General features: G+C 44.0%; 1 protein-coding gene across 4 annotated transcripts in view; it reads left to right on the forward strand.

Annotated features, from left to right (window-relative positions):
* The window catches only part of PRKG1 (protein kinase cGMP-dependent 1), a 442,922-nt gene that overhangs the window by 303,827 nt on the left and 113,775 nt on the right, over window positions 1–25,320 (forward strand). For all 4 annotated transcript variants that reach the window (XM_065068161.1, XM_065068160.1, XM_065068162.1 and 1 more), the window contains one exon: window positions 22,609–22,686. In XM_065068161.1, the coding sequence (XP_064924233.1) occupies window positions 22,609–22,686 (78 nt within the window). The remainder of the gene's footprint in view (window positions 1–22,608; window positions 22,687–25,320) is intronic.

Here is a 25,320-nt window from a genome sequence, read left to right on the forward strand (position 1 = left end):
ATACTCAAGGTCGCTTGAAATAATTTCCATTTGCTTATGATTTTGATCACTTGACCCATTTCATCTAAAATTATTCATTGCAGCAGCTGGTCCACAGGCCTCCCAGCTCAGACTCCTAATCCTCTTGGGAAGGAGGTTGATTGGTCGTGTGTCAGGGATGGGCGCGTTATCTGTGATACCTGAATCTCCCTTGGGTTGTGTAGGGATTTCAGTACAGGGAAAAGGGACAGAAGTCACAGAGCCTGGAGAAAATAATCTGTGATTTAAAAGCTCTGCAGTTATAAATACACAGGAGGGGGTTGAGTTAAGGTTTCGTTGGCTTTTTTCAACTCTAGCCTTTTCTAAATCCCATATATTTGATGTTCCTTGGCTGCTTGGGATTTAGTGTACTAATCCATACGAGATCTTATATGTGAGAGTCTGAGGAGTCTGAGCGACACAAAGCAACAAATGCAATTTCCATTTGGTTACCAAAATACTGGAGATTTTTTGTTTGTGCAGATAATGTCAAATCAAAACCCACATCAAACGGATTCTTATTTATTGTGTATCCAGAGCTCGAGATACCTTTGACATATATAATTTATGGCTATATGTACATACAAATATTTTATGATATATTGCAAATACATAGTATGTATGTATTACATATGATATATTGCAAATACGTAGTATGTATGTATTGCATATGCAATATAAAATAGATGTTTAAATATCATCTAAATATGGCTAATTGCCTGCAATCAAGGGTACAATCCACTGGACTGACAGATCTTAGGTTTTCATGCTTTGTGGCTCCATTCCACATGTCTCCCAGTGCACATTTTGGAAATCATTTCACTAGAAGTGTTGACACTTGATGATTTTAATTGAATTTAATGCACTGCGGAGGTCTGAGCGCCAGCGATGCGCTCCCTCCAAACACAGGCAGCTGCGATTTGGCCACCTCATTGATCCCGACGTGTTCGTGGCCGTAGACAAACGGCGCTGCCAAACTATTTGAGCATTACGAGCAAAGAAAAAAGTGTTAAATGCCGCGGGCAGGCACCGCCAAGCCCAGAATCTGCGTTCTCGCATCTTGGGAGCGTGATCTCCAAGTGCTGAAAGCTCAGATCACAGCGCTGGCTGTGGTCATGGCGTTAATTCCCCTCTCAATTATGTGCCACTTGCCTATTCTTTTTTAACTCAATTAATGAATTTAAGATGCAAACAGCAAAAGAAAAACAAAATTCATCCCTGATGGAGCTGGGCGGCCTTGAAACAAGTTTTATTGCGTGATTGAGCTTCACAAGCTGCCTCATGTCTCCCCAGCTTCATCCCGAGGTGCTGAGCATCCTTCTTGCTCTGCGCCATGATGGACCTGAAATTCTTTGGATGCATCCATTTAATTAACGGAGCCTGAACACAATCCTCCTTTTACGTAGTGGTGACAGTGAATGGAACAGGAAAAATACGCAAAGTTAATTAGCTTTCGGTTTAATTAGTAGGTTTGTTTTTTATATTTTCTGATTACGGCTGGCGCTCTGAGGAGCTGCAGGATGTAGTTGGAGAGGTGCTGCCCGTGGGGGCAACAAAATAACCAATCGCCATTGATTCAGTCACATAGGGACAAAACTTCAACTTGATTTGTACTTGTGTTAATTTTTCAGATGGCATTTATGAAAATGTAGCTTTGCTTTTGCAGATGCTCCAGGAAAAGCAAAAGCAAAAACACATTAGAAAAGAAAATGCAGTTGGAAAAATGATGCACAAGAGTCTAATAAAAGTACCGGGTTGCTGCGTGTGGAGCGATGTAGTAGAATAGTCTCCTGATGTTACCGAACAAACTTCTTCTGGCCTTGAAACCTATGGAATGTGTGTCTGTATAGTGCACGCATGCTGTATTTTCTGCTATAAATCACAGCTGCTCAAAGAATTAGAAGCAATTTCTTGCAGTGCGAGGAAACAAGGAGTGCTGATCAAATAAATAAATAGCTCGACCTCTTTTGGTGTTTATTAGACTACAAAATGCCGAGGAATTACCAAAATCTAATTTAAAATATATTAGGGAGAACAATGTGATTATTTCTCTGTAGGTGATGGCGTGACTCTGTAGTGATGCTCACATTAGAAGCTTCTCTAAGCACTTGTGTTGGGGTAAAAGGTGTGACCTGGATATAAATCTTCCTTTTGATTTTTCTTTATCGTGGGCACTGTCATTTAAAGGCAATTACAAAGAAGCTCGTGGTGAAGTTATTGCAGCAGAGGAACGGGGTTCAATCCTCCTCAGTCCTTACAGGTCCTTGTCAGGAACAGTGTCATCTGCAGGGGTGTTTTATTGTATCCATGATCTTTTATTCAGATGGGAGGCTGTTATTTCATTTGAAAGCAAGTTGAAGTATGACAGGGCAGGTTGTCTGGTAAAATCAGTATTTGCAACCGAACTGAATGAGCCCTTTAAGCCTTCCATCCTATGAAAAAAACACGTGATTGTTTTAATGGTTTCCATTGCCTGTCAGTCCGAGCAGAAATGAAACGCAGAGAAACTAAATGAGATGACGCTGATCTGGGGCGCTGGTTTTTTTTTTCTCTCTTTATTTGGGATCCAGCTCCCAAGGTGTGTCCCATCGTGCTGCTTTTATTAGGTGGGAGCAGGGCAGAAATCGCCTTTGGGCTATGCTGCGTCTCTGCAAACAAAAATGAACCAAATAATGGCTGGTGTGAATAACACGGATGGATATAGGCTTTAATATGAAGATGGGATTGTTAGGAATGTATGAGGAGGGGGTGGTATCGCTGCCCTTTCCAAAATCACAGAATCCCAGAATGTCAGGGGTTGGAAGGGACCTGGAAAGCTCATCCAGTGCAATCCCCCCATGGAGCAGGAACACCCAGGTGAGGTTACACAGGAAGGTGTCCAGGCGGGTTGGAATGTCTGCACAGAAGGAGACTCCACAACCCCCCTGGGCAGCCTGGGCCAGGCTCTGCCACCCTCACCAGGAACAGGTTTCTTCTCAAATTTAAGTGGAACCTCCTGTGTTCCAGTTTGAACCCCTTGTCCTGTCACTGGTTGTCACCGAGAAGAGCCTGGCTCCATCCTCCTGACACTCCCCCTTTATATATCTGTAAACATGAATGAGTCCCCCCTCAGTCTCCTCTTGTCCAGCTCCAGAGCCCCAGCTCCCTCAGCCTTTCCTCACACGGGAGATGCTCCACTCCCTTCAGCATCTTGGTGGCTGCGCTGGACTCTCTCCAGCAGTTCCCTGTCCTGCTGGAACTGAGGGGCCACAGCTGGACACAATATTCCAGGTGTGGTCTCCCCAGGGCAGAGCAGAGGGGCAGGAGAACCTCTCTGACCTACTGACCACCCCCTTCTAACCCACCCCAGGTACCATTGGCCTTCCTGGCCACAAGGGCCCAGTGCTGGCTCATGGTCACCCTGCTGTCCCCAGGACCCCCAGGTCCCTTTCCCCTACACTGCTCTCTAATAGGTCATTCCCCAACTTATCATGAACACAAGGAAAAGGTTCAGTATCCATACAGCTGGGATGATGAATGAATTACAGATTATGAATGAAACACCTTACCTGTTCAAGGGCCGCTTAGTTTGGGTCTCCGTGGCGCTTTGCTGAGACTCGGCTGGATTTAACAGGCCCAAAAAAATGACTTTGATTTAAAATAACAGGATTTGTGCCAAGAAGCTCCTCTGAATTAAAAATATTGTATGCAAAGAAGTACCTTAGACCTGGGATGTGAATGTTGTCAGTCCAATTAGGGTGATGCTTTAGTGGTGGAAGTAATTCAAGTAATGTGTAGGGGTTTTTTTGATGTGTGTCTCTAAAATACGTTGTACTTGTGTTCTGCTTATCACAGGGCTGTTTTCTTTAGAGATAGCTCAGTATTTCCACATTGGCAAAGTGTGCTGAGGGTTAGTCTTAATATTTTTTAAGGCTTGTTCATCTCGGGCTCCATTTCTGCTTCGGATCCCGTCCCCGGGCTGCGAGGGATCTTGTGAGCATCACCACCGCGGTTTGCGGCGCAGTGCCTCTAGTTCTGCACCAAATCATCTCTCGGCCCTGATGATTCCCTACCCAAGGCCTTGACTAAATCCTCCCCTGGCTTTTCAAAGCTTCGCTCTTGGAGTGTTTTCTGCACCTGGTCTTGTTTCCAAGTTCTCCTGCCAGCCCTGCGGGTCAACTGGGTCTTGCTCTTTCTCCACAAAAATCTCTGTCGCCTTTTCTTCCCCAGCTCATCTGTCGAGGGTTTTGATTGCGGGGTGACAATAAAACCCTGGCAAATGTATTGTTAACCCCTCTTCCTCCCACTTCCTCCTTTAGCCCCTCCCTCTCCCCCCTTCCCACTCAGGACAGGCGATCGGGAGGGAAAGAAGGACAGAGAGAAGAGAGTGGGAAAATTAAAAATGTTTTACTAATGCTACTGATAAGAATAGAGAAAATAATACAAGATATACAAAACCAATCTTGAAGTCCCAACAACTGCAGAGCCGGCACCCGAAGTCCTGGACTGGACTCTGCAGCCAACCGGAGCTGGATTCAGTCTGTCACTGGCCTCAGTTTGCAGGGATGACTCACAAGGTCCTCTCCTAATGTCGGCCATAAGCAGAAGGGAAAAGAAGGGACGAGATCCTCATGCTCTCCCACTTTTATATGAAGTATTCACGTGAATGGGATGTTATACTCCGTTGGTCAGTTTCTTGGTCACCTGTTTCTCGTTGCCCCTCTGGCGAGATGTCCATCCATGCTTATCAATAACCTCACATTCCATTGCTGTGTTCACCAAAACATGTATCTGGTTCTCCAGGAAAATGCAGCTCGTATGAATCTTTAGCTGACAGGCACATTCACTGAAAGAGAAACTTGGTTTTTAACAAAACCAGGACATCATCCTTCTCGTCATTTACCAACCAAACCTCCTTTCCTCCAGAGGAATCCCTGTAGGGAACAGACATGAAGCCGTTTCCCCAACTTCCGCCCCTTGGCGTGATGAATGGCGTCAGGTCTTCTCTGCAAGGCCACCAGTCACAGAGGGCTCTGTGGTCAGGGAATTATGTTCTCTTTTTAACTGATTTTCATGAAATTAATGTTAAAAATCTCTCCAGAAGTGACTTGCATTTACACTGAAAATCCCAGCAGCTTCGGAGGGATCTTTTTTCCCAGAAGCTTTCCCCGGGGAGCTGGATTCCCCGGAGACAGCAGGAGCTTATTATTATTTAATATACTATCAGAAGTGCTGCTGCTTTTTCTCTGGGCTGTTTCCTGAGCTGCAAACACTGGGTGTTGGGTTTATTTTCATTTATTTTTCAGTGCAAATTGTCCAATGTGCTGAAGTCAGTTCAAAGCACCACACCTGGAAAATTACATCTGTAGCCATCCAAAGCACGTGGATATATGTATTAATGTAAATACCTGCAATGCTGCTTCGAGCCCCAGTATTTTATTTGTATGATTATTTTCAGGTGGAGTGGATGTTAAAGCTTTCTCTGATGAGTTGCTGATAAGACGCTGATTTATAAAACTGCTGCACTTGCCGTCACTGCTCTCAGGTTAAGCAGCTTTTTGGGCATCTTTGACAGGTTGGATTAAACCCAACTATGGCCTATCTGGAATATATTTTTATGTCCTCTGTAAGCGGATTTTTCAGACAGTCTGTCACAGCGATAAAAGAAAGAGGAAAAAAAAAAAAACAAGAAGCGTTTTTCATGAGTAATCTTAGATGTTTTCCATCTGCAATTATCGTTTGCACTGACAGATTTGCCAACTCTTAAGAAACACGCAAATGAATGTGAATTTTTTGTAGCACATGGGACATCGGGGAGGGCACAGGCTGCAAATGGGGATGTCCAAGTAAACATCTCCTCCCTGAACCAGCCGTCTGCTTAATTTTCTCACGTTTGTTAGTTGATTGTTTCCAGTTTTAGGAGGCTTTGCAGGATACATTTGAACACAACGTACCTGAATTTTGGTTTTCTGTGCATTTTATTTGTTGCTTTTATCTGCGATTTGGGCTCAGGGGGTTGGTGGTGGCGTTTCACTTCTCACATTGAGCAAATACAAAAGATTCGATTTGAAGTCAGGGACTTGAACACCAGACCTATGGGGAGAGGCTGAGGGAGCTGGGCTTGTTTAGTCTGGAGAAGAGGAGGCTTAGAGGTGAGCTCAGCACTCTCTAGAACTACCTGAAGGGCAGTTCTAGCCAGGTGGGGATTGGTCTCTTCTCCCAGGCAGTCAGCAATAGGACAAGGGGCCATGGGCTTCAACTCTGCCAGGGGAAACTGAGGCTGGAGATGAGAAAGCAATTCTTTGCAGAGAGAGTGGTCAGGCATTGGAATGGCTGCCCAGGGAGGTGCTGGACTCACCGGCCCTGGAGGTTTTTAAGCTGAGACTGGACATGGCACTTAGTGCCATGATCTAGTCAATGGACTGGAGTTGGACCAAGGGTTGGACTTGATGATCTCTGAGCTCTTTTCCAACCCAGTTGATTCTGTAATTGAAATATAATTCAAATTTGCACATCTGTCAGTTTCTGCTGCAAGCGATGGGGCTCAGCTCTTGGGCCATGGGCCAAAACTGCTGTGGGGGTACATATCCCTTTCTATCTGGGTACGTTTAACATTGATCTAGAATATCTAGATGTTAGGTAAGAAATAACTCTTCTGAGAGTCCGTTTGTTTCTAGCGATGTATCAGCAGCAAAGTATGGCACTGTCTTGCTCCAGCGCCATGGGCAGAGTATAGATTCGTATAGCAAATGCTCCCCTTTTAAAATATAATAATGCTTTGACTCTAAATTTGAAGAGAAAACAAAGCTGTAGAATGTTAATGAACTACACCTATGAAAAAAGCGCATGAACATCTCCAAGGACTCGGTTCCTCCTGCATCTGCCACTTAAGCTTAGACTAGCTAGTTTAGTTTAATAGCAGTTTCCCCAAATCCCTAATTTTAACCTGCATATCACCAGTTAAAGAAATACCAATATATGTATTTATATGTATGTATGCGTATAGGTTAATTTTGGTGACAATGAAGCAAAGAAGCAAAATCCGACCTTCTGCTTGCTTGAAAATATTCCATGATTTCCAATCTCAACCCTGAACAGTCTGAGGCAGGAAAAGAAAGAGAATTGTTTCTAATAAAGCTCCTTTTATCTGTGAGGCACAGACAATGCACTTTTATCTGTAAAAGCAGAAAAATATAATTAGCAATTATATTAAAAAAATATTAATTAACTTGGGGAGTGTTTTCCCTTTGACTGGAACTTTATTCGGCTGGTTCCTCCTATGCCGTTGCCCACAGTGACACCTACTGGCATTTTGAGCAGGGCTGTAACCTCGCGAGCAAGTTACACCAGGGATTAATTAGGGAAAATGTTGAAAAGAAGAGGAAATGTGGTGGTGGAGACACCTGTGGCCACCCAAGGCATGGCCACCAAACATGGAGTCTTCCTGCACCATCTGAAGACCCTCCAGCAATGGAACCAGTGGGGAGATCCCAGTTTTGTGTTGGAGAAAAGATGAAGCGTGAAAATGGAGACATCTCCTCCCTTCCCCAGACCTTGGTGGCTCAAAATATCCCCCATTGGCAGGTATTTCTTTATTTTCAGGGAGTTTATTTTCCTTGGGAAATGAACTTGCTTGAGCAGCTTTCATATTTGTGCCTATGTGTTATTAATAATTCAATTAAGGTCTTGGGAGTACATTTGAACTTACTTCTTATTTCCTGCTATTGATGCGGTCTTTGCAGTACCTGTGAATTGTAATTATAGTAACTGAAAGTGTCTTTCTGATAGCAAAACACCACCTTTAATCCATGGAATAAGGGGCACTCAATATCTTAATAGATAACCACAAGCTGTGGGAGAAAGACGTGAGAAAGGGTGTTACTGATGTGGGAAAATTGGAATAGCTTTATTTCCATACTGCGCAGAATGCAGCAAAACACCATTGGAGATAAAGGTTCTTATTTATATTTCTTGGGCTTTGGTTTTGGCTTTATGAGTTTCTGAGGATTAGCTGGTTCAGTTGGTTCCTTCTGACCCTAAAAAGGTGTGAAATTCAAAAATGTGTTCCTGATCTTCAGACCTTCCAGGGAATCAAGCAGGTTGAGCACAGCTTGGAACTTCTGCCTCTCATTTGCAGTCTTCACGGATTGTGGAAATAAGAGCACAGGGCTGTATTTCGGAGTCATGTGCAAGTTTTTGGGTATGTGGCTTCAGACCTTGTAGTTGTAGAAAAGGGATGGACTCGTCATCTCAGAACATTGTCATGAGGCCACCTAAAGTTGTAGAACTGAAGCTTGGAGGTGAACCTCTTTGTATAGCATTCCTGTAGCAGATCTGTCTTCAGTACCTTTTTTGGAGTGTTCCCATCACTGAATGTCAGGGGTTGGAAGGGACCTGGAAAGCTGATCCAGTGCAATCCCCCCATGGAGCAGGAACACCCAGATGAGGTTACACAGGAAGGTGTCCAGGCGGGTTGGAATGTCTGCACAGAAGGAGACTCCACAACCCCCCTGGGCAGCCTGGGCCAGGCTCTGCCACCCTCACTGAGAAGAAGTTCCTTCTCAAATTTAAGTGGAACCTCTTGTGTTCCAGTCTGTACCCATTGCCCCTTGTCCTGTCACTGGTTGTCACCCAGAAGAGCCTGGCTCCATCCTCCTGACACTCCCCCTTTATATATCTGTAAACATGAATGAGTCCCCCCTCAGTCTCCTCTTGTCCAGCTCCAGAGCCCCAGCTCCCTCAGCCTTTCCTCACACGGGAGATGCTCCACTCCCTTCAGCATCTTTGTTGCCCTGCGCTGGACTCTCTCCAGCAGTTCATTCCCCAACTTACACTGGAACCTGGGGTTGTTCCTGCCCAGATTCAAGACTCTACACTTTCCCTTGTTCTATTTCATTAAATATTTCCCTGCCCAGCTCTCCGGCCTGTCCAGGTCTCTGATGGCAGCACAGCTTCCAGTGTCAGCCGCTCCTCCCAGCTTGGTGTCGTCAGCAAACTTGCTGACAGTCACTCTGTTCCCTCATCCAAGTCATTAATGAATATATTGAATAATATAGGCCCCAGTACTGACCCTTGAGGTCTGTTAGCTCGTCCTTCGCTTTGAAGGAAGGGTTGGACTGAGAGGGCTCTGTAACCCACCAGTTCCTGGCAGCCCCTTGCTGGTGTTGTGGAGCTGAGGATCATACCAGTGCCATCCTGGTAACAGAAATCTGGAGTGAAATCCAGGGGTGAGCTTTCATCAGAAATAATAACCTCATTATTATCAAAATGTATAGGAGTTAAGCATGATAGCAGAGAAATTGGCCTCTAAAATGTGTACTTGGATCGGAAAAAATGTATGTTTCTCAATGAACTTAAAAGAAAATATAAAAGAGAGATGTGTATCGTTTTGGACTGTGCCTAATGCTGTAATGTACAGCCAGGTGTGTTTAACGTGGGTCCAGGCTCATATCCTCACTGGTGCAATTTTAATCAGCCGAATAGCTATTTGGGCAATGGAAATTGCTGGTGTAGGCCAGGGCCGATGTAGGATAAGGAACTGGGACTGGCACAGTTTGGTCCTGTGGTGGTTTCTTTGCCTCCCTCTCTGGTGAGGGGGTTGGAAAGGTGAAGGCCGAGCCCGGCCCTGCAGTCCAGGCCCACTGAGAAATCCAGGTGGGATTTACAGGTTTGCAACAGTCAGCTCAGGTCAGTTCTTTACTGTGTTGTATCCAGGGGTAATACTAAAAATATTCAGACCTAACTTGCCAGCCTGGTGGGAAAACTAACCCTGTTCTTGGGGGCTGTAGGCCGGAGGTGCTACTTCAGTCTTCACCTTTGAATTTCCCCCAGTTGGGGTTTCAGGAGCTTGCTGCATGTTTGGGTGTTCTCAAAAAGAGGGGGAATCTCCCCCGAAAACCGGCTAAATGTTGGGAAGCACTGAAACTCAGCTTTCTGCTTGGCCACAAGGCTGCTTGGGCTGAACCAAGTCGGTGGTTCTTCAACTGCAAGTCAAGGAAAAGTGGCAAGAAGAGATTTCTTGGTGGAGATCTCTGTCCCTCAGGTGCTGTTCCTCCATTCGCTGTTACACTTGTGCTGAAAAATAAGACTCTATCGCAAAATAAATGTAAAATGAAAATAACTGACTATATTGGTAACACAGAGAGAAGACAAGTACAAGAAATAGCTCATTGTGGGGAAGACTTATGATACTGCCACAGCGGAAAATGCTGACGTCCCGTATCAGGGCATCAGTGGGACAGATGCTGATTCCTATGGGGAATCCCGACTCTGTTGCGATCAGACTCAATCCCATCCTTGTCTGCTTGTAAATCCAAATTGTGATTTTTCCAAACTCCTCGTGGAGAAAGACACAAAAGGGATAACGCTCTGTGCTTCAGAGTTCAATAAAACCCAAGTGAAGTCATCTCTAGATGGATGCACTGCATCTTGTGCCAAAAATCTGACATGGATTACATTGCCCAGGGTCGGTCTGGTTTTCTTTTCAGGGCTTAGATTAAGTTATATTCAAAAAAAGCCGCCTTATAGTACAACATAGGTGCAGTCAGTCAAGTATTTATATGTCTGGTCGTTGAGAGATTGATGAAGATGTTACTGTTGCGGGTTAATTCTTGACACGCTTTGTCTTCTAGTCATCTAAAGTTTTACCATATTCTGAATTCATAATGTGATTTTTTTTGTTTATTTTTTGTTTTTGCTTCATATTTACAGCTTCATATTTTCTTTCCAGTTGCACAAAGGCCTGGAATAAGTTGTAGGCAGTGAAAAGGTTTGGTAGCATTTTCTTTGTAACAACTCCAAATTGACATGGGTGGAGTTGCACGAGCGTATTTTATCAGTAGTAAGTCTATATTAACAGTAATAGATACGGAATTCTGTACCTAAGGGAGGATATTTTGCATTTCTATATTAAAATAGAGTTTGTATCTGAATTTGGCCAGTTCTGTTGTCAGGAAGACAGTTGCAAACCAGTGTAGGGTGCCTGGTCTTCATGATGTTGCTTCCAGTACAGTCTGTTCCTAGTGACAACTTAAAGAAGTGCGTTTGCATATGCAACAGTAGAGTTTCCTGTTTGATTCAGACCACAAAAAGCAAATATATTTCATCACAGGTTCCTTGAAGAGCGGCTGAATATGTTAAATTAATATGCTTTTTTTTATTTCTCAGGATAGATTGGAAAATTAGTTTGGATCCTCATGGCAATGCAAATAACTTGTCTGAATACACATACAGAATTTAGAGCAAATTGAGAAAAAAAAAAATATACAAAACAAATATGTTGATTTACATTGTTTACTTCCAGTTTCATTTTTGAGAGGAATTGATTGCCTTTGTAATAGCTGTGGATTTATGGAAGGAAATTAGTGTTCCACACACATTCTTCCATTAAAAAGAGGACAAACAAATCAGAGCTATTCAGTAAGGAGAGAAGAGCAGCTACTTTCTTGCACTTCAGTGAATGAAATTTAAGTATGTGGGGTTTTAATTAAGCTGCTTGCAATTTGAGAGATGTTTGGCATGGTGACGTGGTGTGACATTGTTTCTGGTGGTATTCCCAAAACAAAGCTGCCCAAGTCGGTATTGCTGAGGGAGACCTTTCCATCTCGCTATTAATAAAACAAAGCACTTCCCTTCCCTAACAGGTTGTTGAAACATGATATGTGTATTTTTTAAATTATTTTTCTTGATTTTGTTTGCTAGTTTTTAATTGGGATAATTGATTAATTCCACTGTGTTGCCTAGGTATCCTTTCTCTAATTACCTACCGCTCAGTTAATTCTCCGCGTTTCCCGTCAGTTATCTGTGAATCAGTTATGATTTTAGCTGGCAAGCAAAGTGTTGGTTTTTCTACCACAATTCATTGATGGCTTGATCGGTGTCCTAATACCAGCACCAGCTTTCACCTGACTCATTTGCTGTCTCTCGTTATCACCATCAACTCCCATGGGAATAAACCATCCTCATCTTTGAGGTTTCTTTTGACCCTTTACCCTCCTCATCCTCATCTGTATCTCTTTGAACTTTCCAGCTTTTTCAGCATCTCCTTTCTCCGTTTCTCATCCTTCTAAACCTGCTGTTTCAGAGGATCGTCCTGCTCATTAATCTACTTCTGTTTGCTTTTCCTGTTCCTTTGCACTTAAGGAAATGAAGCTCTCCCTGCTGACAGCACTTCTGCTGCTCATCTCTTCTGGTGGCCTCTCGTGACACCAAATACATGTGTGGTGGCAGGGCTGGGCTTCCTCCTCTGATCCCTCATCCTTCCTCTTGCCCCTCCATCATCTTTACACATGGTCTTTCTTCAGGAGCATCAGGATTTCCAGTCATCCTTTTCACCCACTGCCACCTACTTTGTCTCCTCTTTCTCCCCTTATATTTTCACATCAATCTTTGCTGCATATGTAGCTACATCAAGTCAATCTTTGTTGTGTTTTGGTGGCTACGCCTCCAAAACTTGCCATTACCGAGCTGCTGCGGTATTCCTACAAGTTTCCTTTCTAAAAAGATGATGTGTTGAAGGCGACAGCTTGGACATGTCTTGAACCTCCACCCTAAGTGCTCCTACTCGTGGAGATTGTCGTCAGACCAGGGACAGCATCAGGTTTGGTGGCCCCTGCACCAGCTGGTGACAGCATTTTGTGACTCCATCTGTTTTCCGGGCAGAAACAGATGTTTGCCTCGGCACCGCGGAGAAAAAGGAGCGAGAGGTGGTCACCTCCCGGGCCGTTTGCAGCTTGGGAAGCCTGATTGCTCTCCAGAATGGTTGTCAGACTATATTACAGTGACAGCGGGCATGGAACGAGAGTTAAAATGCAGTTTCTAATGTTTTGTTTCTACTTTTAGAGCAGATTAAGACAGGAAATTTCTTTAGCGATAATGCATTAAACCAATAATGCTTTTTTAGATTCTCTTTCCTCCTTTTTCTCCCTTAAAAGTGCACGGTGCATTTAGGAATCAAAACTGTATGTCAGGACTTCATTACAAACCTTAATGGACTCAATCCAGTCGAAATCATCCCGGCTCGCAGTCTGTAGTTGTGTCATCACCTACTTGATATTCTGTGATGTCCTTTAGTCCTATATAAAGATCTTTGAAGCTCAACCAATCTTCATCTGCAGTGGACAGCTTCTGCTGTTCAGCTGGTCCTGTGGGCCTTCAAGAGTCTCTGAACATGCTCAGGTTTGCTCAAAGCTCTCGGTTTGGAGAGTGGGCTGGGAAAGAAACTTGAAGGTGACAGCAGGACTTGCCTCCTGCCCAAGACATTTCTAGTCATGTCAGGTTGGAAGGTTCCAGCAGAGTTGAGCAAACCTTAGAATGATGTGGGAGAGGGCGACAGCGTTCTTCACTGACTTTTGAGGAGTACAAAAGAGAGAAGAACCTCCAGTAGAAAATTGTTCAAAGTTATTTCCTCCTGTATCGGCGCCACGCACCAACTTGGGTCGTGAGGAAGATGCTCTGGAGTGGCAAAACGGCCCAAAAGCTCCATCCATCCCATGCATGTGTCTTCCCCTTTGAATGGAGGAACATGGGCCAATGTTGGCCAAATGTGGTCCCTTATGCATTGTGTTGCCTTTAATGTATCCCTGAAAATTGCACTTGATGAGCACTGGGTTGAAGTCCAACTGGAATCTAGAAGAAAGATGATAAAATCAAAGCCAAAAAGACGATGTTGTGGTTTTTATGATGACACGGTGATACCACTGAAGTTTATCCCTACTTTCCTTAACCTTGCTTGGTTTAGAAATGTTTGTTCAGTGTCCAACCTAAAATATCTTCAAGTATGTATCTTGCATAAGTTACAAGTGGTTGTATTTATCTGCTGTTTATTACCAGAAGGGTAGCTAAGGTTGGATGTTCTGGTGTTAACACCTTGATTTTTACGGTGTACAAGGAACAGAGCTGACCAGCTGTGTGCTGTGGGTCGTGGAAATGCCGGAGATGTGGCACTGCCGCTTCTTTCTGTGTGACAGTTCAACCTTCAGGAAGCTCCTGAGTGATCACAACTGTAATGTCACATTTATAGGTCAACCAAAAGTCTTTAATTCACAGTAAAAATTCAGCCTGTGTTTCAGGACTGACAGTTTGGCCTAAGGGATCATCAGAACTCTGGTCAAGAATTGGAAACATTGGAGGTTGGAGATTCTTTTGTTCTAAACTGAATATATCAAGTCTCTTTGTTGCACAGCTTCTCTCTTTAGAACCTCTTTGGCTGCTCCCATTCGTCCTTTTACATTCACCTGGGGAAATCAATGTGACTGACAGCTCAGAAGCACGTATTATATCTTGATATTAGGATATATTACGCGATCTAAGGAAAAGGTATTTCTTAGCACACCAGTTGCTCCTTGTTTGAGTTGTAGCTTTAGTACCAGATACCTTCTATATCAGGAGGATGTGAAGAAAACCTCAGCTGAGGACAAATAAACCCACCATTTGTAGTTGTTTGTATTATTCCCTACGTTGGGCTTGGGCATCCGCATATGGATCATCCCTGGGGGTGCATTAAACTCTTGCTGTTCAGGGGGTGCTTTTGCAGGAATGGGAACCACCCAGAAATGACCAAATTGGAGAAGACACCCAGACTGTCCAAAAAGTGCCCAGGAGGATGGTGGTTTTTCATCACTGTCACGCTCCATTAAGACGCCACAGTGAATCGGCACAGTACAAATAAGATGTTTACCACAAGGCTTTACCAAGGCGACAGCCTATAACTATTCCAAAAAAAGCTTTGACTTCAAAATATAATAAAGTACCTAGTTTGAATTCAAATAGCTTGAATTTTTTTAAGAAGGAAGAGCAGGTCTGCAATCCATTAGGGAGAAAAATTTCTTAGAGGAGATTGCAGCTCCAAGATGCTGAATTAAAGAGTGTGAGTTAACCCTCGATTCCCAGCATCCACCCGTCTTGCTCATATTTTCATTTCCCATTTGCTTAGCTGCAGCTAAGCTGCTGTCTGGAGGGGGATTGAGGTATCTTGAGGGTCAAAACTCAGACCACAAGATGATAATTTTGCCCTTCGGCTGTTTCAAGGAGCAGCATTTTCAGCTAATTCCTGGGAGTGAGATACATAGTAAAACCGAGGAAACAAAGTTTTATGGTTCCTAAGGAATTCAATGAAGACCACAGGTATTAACCTCCTTGGTTTTGCAACATTATTCAGCAAATAAGCTTTTTTTTTTTTTTTAAATCTATTTTGTTAGCATTGCTCTTGTGATTTCAGACTTAAAAAAAAGGTTTAAGGCAGAAAGTCCAGAACAGAAACAAAAAGCATTTTGAAAGTTGCTTCTGTTTGGAGTTTTGCTGATGGTTCGGTGTGTTTTTAAACTGCCAGCATAATAACATATTTAAACTTTAAATACACCTTGTGGGAGATAGTTTATACATGGAGCACTGTCATCAACCCTCCCTGGTTTATGTGGTGCAAACCTGGCTGCAGGGAGTGAAACTTCTCATCTCAAAGCCGCCGTTGTGTTTCTGCTGCCCTGACGGGACCTTTGACGGGGGTTTGGCAGCAGCTGACAGAGGTTACGTAGCGCTCCAAATACCAAATCTATTTTTCCACCTTTTTCCAAAGGTTCTCAGGATAAATACAGCGGTTGAAGGCACCCAGCTGGGGGAAAACGAGTTTTTTCAGAAGCTGAACTGTTGGGTTGGTCTCCAACATCAAGGTTTCTCTGCAAAGTCTCCGTCAACACTTGGTTGGGCTTTAAAAACTTCTCAGGTTTTGATGGTGGTTGAGAGCAGAAGCTTTGATTGAAGTTGATGACTGACAAGATAAGGCTAGTGGATCAAATCTTCCCCCAAATGTGGGTGTCTGAAGGTGCATCGCCCACGTTGGGTCAACCACAATGGGTGAGCCATGTCCGCAAGGGTGGCGGGGAGGAGAATGTCATCGCCGTGGGGTTGCTCGCCAGGAGTGCCCAAAGCAGAGCAGGGCCTCTTAAGGTCTTCTGGTTGGCCCAAGGTTAGGTCCTGCACGATGCCCAGATGTTGCACGCACATCTGGCAGCCCGTGGGGGTGTCCATCTGAGCTGCTCTGCTTTGGCTCTTCCCACCAATCAGAGGGTTGCTGATTTTGTTTCTTCCAGTTAGCAAAATACTGTGAGTTCCTGAGCGCAACGAAAGGTTGTGATAGAAACCTCTCGGGGAAGGACGAGGTGCAGAAATGCAGATTACAAACTCCCTCATCTCCTCCCAGCCATGTTGTCAGGACAAAGAACTTTAGAAAGCAGGATATTTATCTTTTAGAGAGTAATCTTGACTTAGTCACAAGATGCTCCGCACTTCTACGATTTCTTCTGTGCGGTAGGTTGAGCACATCAGGGAGGTTTACTAATGTCATACCCAATCAAACCCGCTGAGCAAACATTTCTCCTCTTGGCACTAAGATTTTTTTGCTTCATTTAAAGTAAAATTGCCAATAGAAGAAAGGGAAGAAAAACAATGTTTATAGAGGTCGCTATTAAAACTGGGCATCTCCAGGAGAGAGGTACTTGTGAGCCACGTAGAGAAGGACCTGAAAGAGAGGAGGAGCATCGAGGACTTGTTAATTTAGGTTGTAAAAGATATTTTGAGAAAGATGCCACCTTTTACATATACTGGGGTTCATTTTAACCTAAACGCATGTACATCGTTTAGATACAGAGTGGTGTGTGCATCAAAGATAGATCCAACTCTGGTGTTTCTGGTGTTGCTTAAGGTTTGTCTGGTGCTTTTTAAGCAACTTCATTTCATTTTTGTCTTTACCCTAAGGGGAAATGATAGTTTGGAGTGACCATAACAGCTAATGCTCTGTTAATACCTAGATTTCAGTATGGATATTCATTATTTCTACAGCTAGCTTGGGGCTGTCAAACAGCCCTTGGTTATCCTTGAGCATTCCAATAGTGTACATTTTTATCTCACTCCACTTTCAGTTATGTTCTAGATGTGCTTAGTATTTCACCCCAGGTATCAAACCCTGAAGTATTTGAAGATGACGGTAACGTCAATGGTAGTGGAGAGCTTAAAAATGGGAGCGAGATGCAGCATTCACTACTTGGTCCCAGTTCAAATGTTCAAAGTCTCGCTCTTCCTAAAATCAATATAAATGCAAGTCTGCTATTGTGTCTGTGTGTTGGGATTGCCTTTAAATCAAGGTGTTGGCTTATACGGAGGGGAAAAAGTGTTTATCAGTCCAGAGGGATCTAAGCTGAGGATCCCAGAGCGGTCACTGGTGTCACTGGGATGGCTCCTGTCTTCTCCATGGCCAACAAGCCAGAAACCTTCATGCTAGTTTTACTAGAAATTGGTTTAAATTTCTGTTGAGTTTCATTCTGTTCAAAAGCCTTGTATTGGACAGCTATCAAAAATGCTATTTAAACGCATCCTCTCCAGCCTTCCTAATGTTACATGATGTTATGGGATGTAAAAGCATGAAGAGGAGGAGTTGCCCAGATGGGCTGTCGCTCCCCAGGTGATCCAGCCCTTTCCAGTATTATTTAGTTGAACTCAATGATCCCTTTAAGAGACGAGGGAAAGAAATCTCTTACTACTTCTTGGTGAGAAAATGAGAATCATAAAGGAAGCGAGATGATTGAGCAAGTCTCCTTGTTACAGAGGTTTTCTTGTATGTTATATTAGTTTGTGAAAACAAAATCAGATTTTTTTCCCTATTTCTTAGGGAAAGAAGAGCAGGTCCTTAACCAATATGTTTTAATAGGGAATTCTTCCTGTGAATATAACCCATTGGCTTTGAGTTCAGAGTTGAGCACTTTAAGAGCCTGGTGTTACAAAACAACAGTCTAGTTAGCATGACAAATGCTCTACATTTTGTCACATGTATAATTCAAGCTGAGCCTTTATCCCTATTTGCCAGAGCTTATAAAATATACATTTGTGGCTTGCTAGCATGAGCGTTCCCAGCAGTAATTTCTCGGCTTTATCATCATTGCTTTTTGAGCGATGACTGTCTCAGATTTTGATGCCAAACTGGGACCTGGATGACTTATAATCTTTCTTTTTTGTATTATTATTATTATTATTTATTATTATTTTATCCTTCTGCACACAAGACCTTTGTAATTACTCACTTTTCTGCCTGGTCACCTCATCCCTGGCAGGTTGTATTTCTGCAGCCTGCGCTTCAATTTGGGTTTTCTCCATCCAGATTTTTACGCTGGATTATTTTCAGCTCTGTTTTTCTGCCCAAGAGAAGAAAATGTAAGAATAGTTAATATAATCTGGTCAGCTCTTCCAGCTGGGAATTAATTTGCTTTAATTTTATCGTGGCCTGGAGGAGCTATGTCTTAAAAAGTGCGCTCAAAAGCTTGTGTGATGCTTAAGGTTCAACGAAGACCATCTGAGATACTAAATGAGTTTTCATCACTGAATTTTGGTGTTGCCTCTGAAAATACACCGTTCTGCCCAGGGTCCCAAAGGCTTTTTTGGGAGAAAAATCTAAAACCAAAGAAATTAAGGTTCCAAGCACGAATATGGGGTGTTACACTAGTCGCATGTTTTCTTTGTTTATTTGCTGACTGCAAAGGTGGGGTAGAAATACTTCTTAGCCGTTTTAAAGGCACTCTGGAAATTCTGTGACCAGTTCTGTACAGGAGTTTGAAGCTCAAATTTCAGAAGATGCCAAAAAATTGTTGTCATCTCCATCAGAAGGTTCCCCTTTAGAGTCCTCAGAGTCACAGAATGTCAGGGGTTGGAAGGGCCCTGGAAAGCTCATCCAGTGCAATCCCCCCATGGAGCAGGAACACCCAGATGAGGTTACACAGGAAGGTGTCCAGGCGGGTTGGAATGTCTGCACAGAAGGAGACTCCACAACCTCCCTGGGCAGCCTGGGCCAGTGTTCTGTTACCCTCACCAGGAACAAGTTTCTTCTCAAATTTAAGTGGAACCTTCTGTGTTCCAGTTTGAACCCGTTGCCCCTTGTCCTATCATTGGTTGTCACCGAGAAGAGCCTGGCTCCATCCTCCTGACACTCACCCTTTATATATCTGTAGACATTGAGGTCACCCCTCAGTCTCCTCCAAGCTAAAGAGCCCCAGCTTCCTCAGCCTTTCCTCATAAGGGAGATGCTCCACTCCCTTAATCACCTTTTTGCCCTCCTTCCAGCCGTTGAGTTTGATCTTTGATGCAAGGCCAGAAGAAGTAGTGGGGTTGATCTCAAGCTAGGAAAGACACTATGAACTTGTGTGCTTTACTACTTTTTTTGATTTTAATTTAAATATTATTCCTTTGTGTGTGCCACTGCACCATTCTAAAGCTGTAAGTCTTCTCGATTTTCCTTGTATTGCTCTTGGACTGGTTTTCTCTAGATGAAACGGAGCTTGCATTGCCGAAATATGGGTCAGCTATACCATGAACATGAGCGATGTTTGCCAAAGAGCTTCTTCAGGTGACTTTGTATAATGGTGCCGTATGTACCTGAGCATGTATTGCTACCTTATACCTGATTAGCTAAAAGCAAGAGGCTTGTAATTCTTTAAGAGAAGGAGCGCGGTTAGAGGATGGGGAAGGACGGGTTGATTTAAGCAGGAAGAGTTGTGGTAAGACCAGGTGGAATTAGCTGTGAAAGAAATGGGCTGAATGAGATAAAGATGAAGACGTGGATGCAGGAAAGGCATGAGAAGAGGTGCTGATGAGGAGAAGGTCAAGCGAAAGGAAAGCTCTGAGTGATCAGGCACTCAAGGAAGGGCTAGCGGAATGTGATTTGAATGACGGAAGAAGGATCTGTAGTATTTTGCATGAGATTAGAGCACAAGGGGAAAAATATACAGTAGGCAAGAGGTGCTGAAGTAAGAGGGCAGCTTCAGGTCCTTCAAAGCTCAAACTTGTTCTCCTTCCATTCCTTGGATGGGAAGGGTTGGGAGGACTCTGGGATGGGAAAGGTTGGAGGACTGTTGAGTTGGAAGGGTTGGGGGGACTGTGGGGTGGGAAGGGTTGGGAGGACTGTTGAGTGGGAAGGGTTGGGGGAACTCGCGGGTGGGACTGGTTGGGAGGACTGTGAGTCTCAGTGCTGAGTGTTTGGTGCAACTGGAAGTGGTGACTAAGCCCAAGAAATGGCCTTTTAGGAAGCAGTGTCAGCTGAAAATGGCACAAATCCTATAAGCAGCGGCAGTTTGATATGTCTAATGAATATAAATTGCTCATACTAAAACTAGAAACCTTTTGACTGGTATTTTCAATCATTCAATTTTTGGGTGACTACAAGATTCCACCCGAGAGGATGCGATCCCAACACCTTATAAAATGGGGCTTTTCAAGGACTCTCAACTTGAATGCTCAAAAATGTGCATCCTCAAAATCTGCTGCCCAGAAACACCCGCGTAAGAAGTAAAACTCTGTAAATCTGTGTCCACGGTCTCTTCCAGACTCTTTTTTTTTAATTTTCTTTTTTATTTTTTACATCTTCCCACTTGGGCACAAGGAAAGAGGAAAAATACTGCTGGCTTGAGATCCGCTGGAGCTCATCCAGGATCAGGGCAACCCACAAGTTGAGTCTTCCTGACCAGCCATCTCTGGTTCCTTTTCTGAAGAAGGTCATGACAATATTGGCCATTTGTGATTCTGATAGAGAACTGTATTTTTTAATTTATTGATCTTCTGGAGAGTCTGAAGAGTAGTAATTACTAACATGCTGCTTTGATGTTCTGATTTTATTTACCATGGGGTTTCTTTTAGGATGGTGTACGGCACACACTGCTGGGCTATATGTATTTTAAAGAAGTAACCTAATTATGTTGAAGTTGACCAAGGCCAAGTGCCGGGTCCTGCACTTTGGCCACAACAACCCCCTGCAGCGCTCCAGGCTGGGCACAGAGTGGCTGGAGAGCAGTCAGACAGAAAGGGACCTGGGGGGACTAATGGACAGGAAGCTCAACAGGAGCCAACAGTGTGCCCAGGTGGCCAAGAAGGCCAATGGGATCCTGTCCTGTATCCAAACCAGCGTGGTCAGCAGGACAAGGGCAGTGATCCTTCCCCTGTGCTCTGCATTGGGGAGGCCACACCTGGAGTATTGTGTTCAGTTCTGGGCCCCTCAGTTCAGGAAAGAGATTGAAGTGCTGGAGCGGGTCCAGAGAAGAGCAACAAGACTGGGGAAGGGACTTGAACACAAGCCCTATGGGGAGAGGCTGAGGGAGCTGGGCTTGTTTAGTCTGGAGAAGAGGAGGCTTAGAGGTGAGCTCAGCACTCTCTAGAACTACCTGAAGGGCAGTTCTAGCCAGGTGGGGATTGGTCTCTTCTCCCAGGCAGTCAGCAACAGGACAAGGGGCCATGGGCTTCAACTCTGCCAGGGGAAATTGAGGCTGGATATTAGAAAGCAATTCTTTGCAGAGAGAGTGGTCAGGCATTGGAATGGCTGCCCAGGGAGGTGCTGGACTCACCGGCCCTGGAGGTTTTTAAGCTGAGATTGGACATGGCACTTAGTGCCATGATCTAGTCAATGGACTGGAGTTGGACCAAGGGTTGCACTTGATGATCTCTGAGCTCTTTTCCAACCCAGTCAATTCTATGATTCTGTGATTTCCATATTATAGTTCACTTGGATACCTTTTCTTTTTCCTAGGACAATTTCTTATAATTAATATCCCCATATGCCCAGTGCTCCCAAAGCAAGGAGTTGTTTTTCTCAGCTGTAGCAGATACATTTAAATGAGCTTTTATCTATTTACTTCCATGGTGGAGTCCGTTATCAGTCTGGAAGTGGCACCAAAACGGTTGAGTGTAAAGATAAATAAATGCAGGTCAATAAAATACCCTCGAAAGAAAACATCTCCAGCTTCTCCAAATCGTAGGATTCTGATTAATTCCTCTGTCTTAGCTCAAATCCTTCCTTGCTTTGTATATATGTACTTTGGGATTAAAAGATCTGCTGAATTTTTCTGGGGCATTGGTGCTTTCGTGTCACTTCAACCAACACCCGAGCTGGAGCGCAGGGATGTTTTGGGGAAGGTTTGGGCCATTTTTGGGGTGGTTTTGTCACAAATCAGCACTGGGGTGTGGGAGGCCCGATGCCTCCAGCTCTCTGCAGGGGCTGGATTAAGAAAATGCATATTGATTTGGATAGGGAAATACAAGGGACGAAACTATACTAGTAAGTTTAGATGTAAGCGGTGAGAAGCTGTGACATAAATGTAGCAAGAAATATTCCATAAAACAAGGCAAAAAAGGCAGATCAAACTACTATAATAACCGGAGAGAAGCTAAAATAATTTGAATAAAGCCCTTGCTAGCAAAGTTGGAAAAATACCAAAACCAAAGAAGAGCTATTTTTACATCAGACCTATTATTGCAGTTTAGTTCACATAGCAAATTCTCTGCTGAAAATTCCTCTGTCTGGTTTCTTTAGTATAAATGGATTTAGGGCATGAGGATAATTCATCTGGGCAAAAACTGGCCCTTAGCACAGCAGGAAGAAAAATGGGCAAGCCAGAAACATTTTCATTTTAATTATATTCCTTGACACAGGACAATTTTTAAATCATGGCCAGTGTCAGACTGGGATAAAATCAGTCCAGTGTTATGTTTCCATAAGCGTTATCTTGCAAAAGTGCCAAACTGTCTGCTGAGTAACAGTCTCTGATTCGGTTTGTTCATCTTAATTTATGTTTCTTTTTCTTCCAGACGCACTACGAAAGCGGAGAGTATATTATCCGGCAAGGTGCTCGAGGGGACACGTTCTTTATAATCAGCAAAGGGAAGGTAAGGTGACACCGTTTGGAGGCCAAGGGGACGCTGGTGACAGTGGGATGTGCTCTCAATATTCGGTGCCAGCTGGCGCTTTCTCGCTCCCCTCCCCGAGGCACAAATGCTGCAACGCTTGACATTTAATTAAACTTCTTGGCACTGTATCAGCAGAGTGCCTTGAAGGAGAAAAGAAATAGATCTCGTGCTGTTTTACACATGTGAACACTTTGGGGTTGGAAACAGTTGTTGTGTCTCTCAGTAAATGACCAAAAAGCTCTTTTTTTTTTAAAAAAAAAAAAGAGTTTACTGTACAATATTCAATATTTTCTCTGCTAAGTATCCTCCCTGCCAGGCTGACTTCCAGACTTCATTCTCATTGCTATCACTTCTCAGCTTCTCCACATTAAATAATAGGAAGCCGGAGAAGTCCGAGTTGGCTCCTTAGGGAAAAGTTCTAAGATTCTGTTCCGCTGCTCACAGGGAAAATCAGCTTTTTGACCTCTCTTCCCATGAAATCCTGATGGGATTTTATACAATTCTTTTTTTCCTTCCATTCGGTTTTTGGGTTTTTTTAGCTGGCCTAATGCACTTACACTTGAGAAACATTTGGCTTCTTTCTACGCAGTGGGACAGAGATATTCAGGGAACACACAGTGATTTCCCACTGGAGATGAGATGTCGCACATTGAAAGTCAACAGAAATGGATAAATATGCTTGAAAGTACCCAGCCCCAGCCTCCCGGGTTGTGGATCTGATGTTTGCATGTATTAATTAATGTTAGCCTCGCGTAATTAAGGGGAGCAAAGCCCTGTGGTGTCCGTACGCTCCGTTGGGTGGTTTCCCGAGGCAGCTGTCAGCTCTCAGGTACTAAACTAAAACTAGGATTTCACCATCATCTTCCATTCGTTGTCTCTGGGAGCCAGTCTTCATTGGGAGAGAAAAAAATGGTCTTTTTCACATGAATAAGGTAATCATGGAGAAATTTCTGAAATGGAGATAATCATGGACTGCAGAAGGCCAACTTTGATGGGATCCCCTCTTGCCATTTTGCTTCCTTCCACTCAAAGCAGTGTTTCCTCTTCCTCCAGAACAAGTGATGAACACTTCACATCCTTTCTGTGTGAACCATTTCCAATGGGCAAAAATACTGGGAGGGTGCAGCTCGGCCCTCCATCAAGCGTTTGAAGCCCTCCTTGCCGTGTTCGCCAAGCCTGTTGGTGCTGATGCTTTTACTCCTCTTGGGCAGGTGGATCCCATCCCTTCATATAGCAGTCCTCAATCTCCAAAAAGAGGCCTTGGGTCTGTTGTTGACACTGGTTGGGCAACCAGTTGTTGACCTGAACCTCCTCAAGCCCTTTCACTTCACCCGTGGGATGGAGGAGCAAACCACCCATGGCCTTGGCCATCGCTCCAGGGTCCTGTCGTCCTGCTTGAGGTGCTCCTTGGCTTTATCCCTTTGCTACCTGATCTTACTATGACAACTAATGGCCAGAAAAAAAGGAGCTAAAATAAAATAATGCACATGGGCTTGCTAAGAAATTCTCAGACCCTCAGATCCTGAAGCCTGACAGAAATTCCCATAAAGATAGTTAAAATCTGTCTTGTTTTCTCTTCCAAGTTGACTTGCTTGCAAAAGAGGTATCAGTGACCGATAGGAGATGGATGGACTTGGAGAGTGATTTTAATGCCTGTATTGGGATATAAAATCTACACATTGGATGTAAAAACTAACCCATGCTGAGGATACAGCCCAGGATGGGAGGAATAGAGCCTTAGCACTGAAACATGGAATAAATAGCGATGAAATACAGAATCCACAAGTGGATGGGTGCTGCCTGGGACTCGCTGAAGCAGGGCCACGTATGTCCCGTCTCACACGCTAAAACCCGACCCAGGCAGCTTAATAAGCTGGAAAAACCTGTACTCGGGGCCTCCAAAATAGTTTCTGCATCCAGCAGCATTGTGTGGCTGTTATCAGCGAGAGCTGCTTATCAAAACTCCGCCTGGCCTTTGTGTCAGAGAGTCTGTAGTGTCAGTCAAGTGGACAGAGAAGATGGTTTTTTACGTTTCTGAACCCAGCATTTTTCTCAGAAGTACTTAGAAAGGCTTCTGCTCCGTTTTCTTTCAGCCCGTGCTCCGTGAATGTTTCTCTTAGGAGGACAAAGCTTTTCCCATTTTTCTCCCTCAGCTCCATCCACCACACTTGATTCTGTGTGTTTCCTCGAGTCCAAGCGAATAGAAATCCAAAATGCATTCCCAACACCTGGCATGCGGAAACTTGTTGAATAACGCGTCAGATGAGAACAGCTCGGTCCCTTCTGCTGCTAAAAGCTGCTGCTCCCGGCCTGCTGTGACCCTTCCCTGGGGACACGGCGTGTGCCGTGCCGTTAAACACCATTTCCCTTTTAAAAGCCATGGCACCAGTTTAATGCTGGATTGTGTGGGTTCTTTGTCGATGCCATGGCTATTCAAATGGCTCATGGCTTTGAACCGCATAGAACTCGCACTCCTGTGATCCCTCAGCACTCGTTGCTCAGGATCAGTGGAGATCATGGCAAAAGAGCTTAAATATGTGTTAAAGTTCCCTTTGTTTGTTTTTGTCATCGTTTACAAACCTTCCTGGCTCATCCATTCTGCATTCCCAACCC

The sequence above is a fragment of the Columba livia genome, chromosome 6 (genome assembly GCF_036013475.1).
Source record: "Columba livia isolate bColLiv1 breed racing homer chromosome 6, bColLiv1.pat.W.v2, whole genome shotgun sequence".
NCBI classification, from domain to species: Eukaryota; Metazoa; Chordata; class Aves; order Columbiformes; family Columbidae; genus Columba; species Columba livia.